This window comes from Aplysia californica, unplaced genomic scaffold (assembly GCF_000002075.1).
Source record: "Aplysia californica isolate F4 #8 unplaced genomic scaffold, AplCal3.0 scaffold00647, whole genome shotgun sequence".
Lineage (NCBI taxonomy): Eukaryota > Metazoa > Mollusca > Gastropoda > Aplysiida > Aplysiidae > Aplysia > Aplysia californica.
Window position 1 is genome coordinate 391,263 of NW_004797917.1, and position 1,672 is coordinate 392,934.

The following is a 1,672-nucleotide window of genomic DNA, read 5'->3' on the forward strand; positions in this document are numbered from 1 at the left end:
CCAACCCCCACACACAGCGGTCAGGTCTGACAGGAGGTCACCCACCTGGCATTCCGGTCACGTGATGTTCCCGCCGAGGCTTGACCACCACCACGTTGCCGTTGTCGTCATCAGCGCCCGAGGCGGGCGGGAGCAGGTTGAACGTGACGTCACTTTCAGGGGCCGCGTCATCGCCCGGGCCTGGGGTGGAGTCACCGTTCATGGTTTAATCTGTTTATCCCTCGAAGTGGACGGATAGTCACAACTTGCAAAGACAATTCCCGCAAAGCTATCCACAGTATGGCAAATGTTTTAAGTGTGTTGACTACACACAACTTTCTGAAGGTGATATCCACAAAGTTGTTTTACAGTATGGCAAACGTCTTTAGGGTATTGATTAGTTTATCACACCACGTGGACGGATAGTCTCCGGTTGACTTTGAATATCCGCAGACTTCCCAACAGTTCAATTGGAAATCCAGTAAGTTATCCACAGAATGGCAAAATGTCTTAGTGTTTTGACAAGTTTATCTCACGATGTGGACGGATAGTCTCCGGTACAGACTTCACAACTTCCTAAGATGATATCCACAAAGTTATTCACAGTATGGCAAATGTCTTTAGTGCATTGACAAGTTTAATTCACAATGTCGACTGATAGTCTCTGGTTGACTTTGGATATCTACAGACTTCACAACCTTCCGAATATGATATCCACAAAGTTATCCACAGTAAGGCAAAATGTCTTTTGTGCATTGACTAGTTACGATGTGAAGAAACAGTCTCAGGTCGACTCTGAATGTCTACAGCTTTCACAACCATGAATAGTAGGTGATATCCACAAAGTTATCCACAGTAAGATAAATATCTTAGTGAACTATTAGTTTATCTCACGATATGGACGGATAGTCTCTGGATGGCTTATAATGAATATCTACAGACTTCACAGAAGTACATTAAGGGGTAGTGATATCTACAAAGATAACCACATTATATGTATTGCAAATATCGTAGTGTATTCACATTAATGTGAACATTAATCTTATTGTTGATCAATATCTTGTGACTTCACGGAGCTATCGGCAGCTAGTCACGTGTTGTCTATCCGCAGTTGCAAGAAGGGCTCTGTAAAACAACCAGTCTTTGCTATCCAGAATCTACGAGGAACTTCAAGGCAGAGGGGTCACCTGGAATTATAAAAAGAAACAAATTCACGTTAGATCGTTAGAAAACCCCCCCAAACGTATGACTTATATGACCTAATTGTCTTGCAAGTGTCGTAACATGTTTATAAAAGCACAACAACAACAACAACAACAACAACAACACTAATTGTGTTGCAAGTGTCGTAACATGATTATAAAAGCACAACAACAACAACAACCACCACCACCCAACAACAACAACAACAACAACAACAACAACAACCAAGAAGTTAAAAAAAAGAAGAAAAAAAAGATAATTATTTCATGCCCCCGTCCCCACAATCAAGTTTTACATAATTAAGGACAGGCAGGAGCAAATGTGTGCAATTCGCGGGCCTGATTAATAGTGGTGGGCAAAATCCGGATAAACTATAAGGATAACCGGATAATTATCAATGAAACATTTTCCGAATTCAGACTCTTTTAACTCCCTTGCTTGACCCGTTTGCCGAAGAGGGTGCACCCATTTGTTGAAGTGATGTTAACCC

At 41.8% G+C, this 1,672-nt stretch overlaps 1 protein-coding gene across 1 annotated transcript in view; it reads right to left on the bottom strand.

Annotated features, from left to right (window-relative positions):
- Window positions 1–1,672, bottom strand: part of LOC101851073 (sodium bicarbonate transporter-like protein 11) — a gene marked incomplete in the record, with an annotated part of 43,239 nt that overhangs the window by 28,089 nt on the left and 13,478 nt on the right. Inside the window, 1 exon segment of the mRNA XM_013087857.2 lies at window positions 46–1,166. Coding sequence (XP_012943311.1) covers window positions 46–202 — 157 coding nt within the window.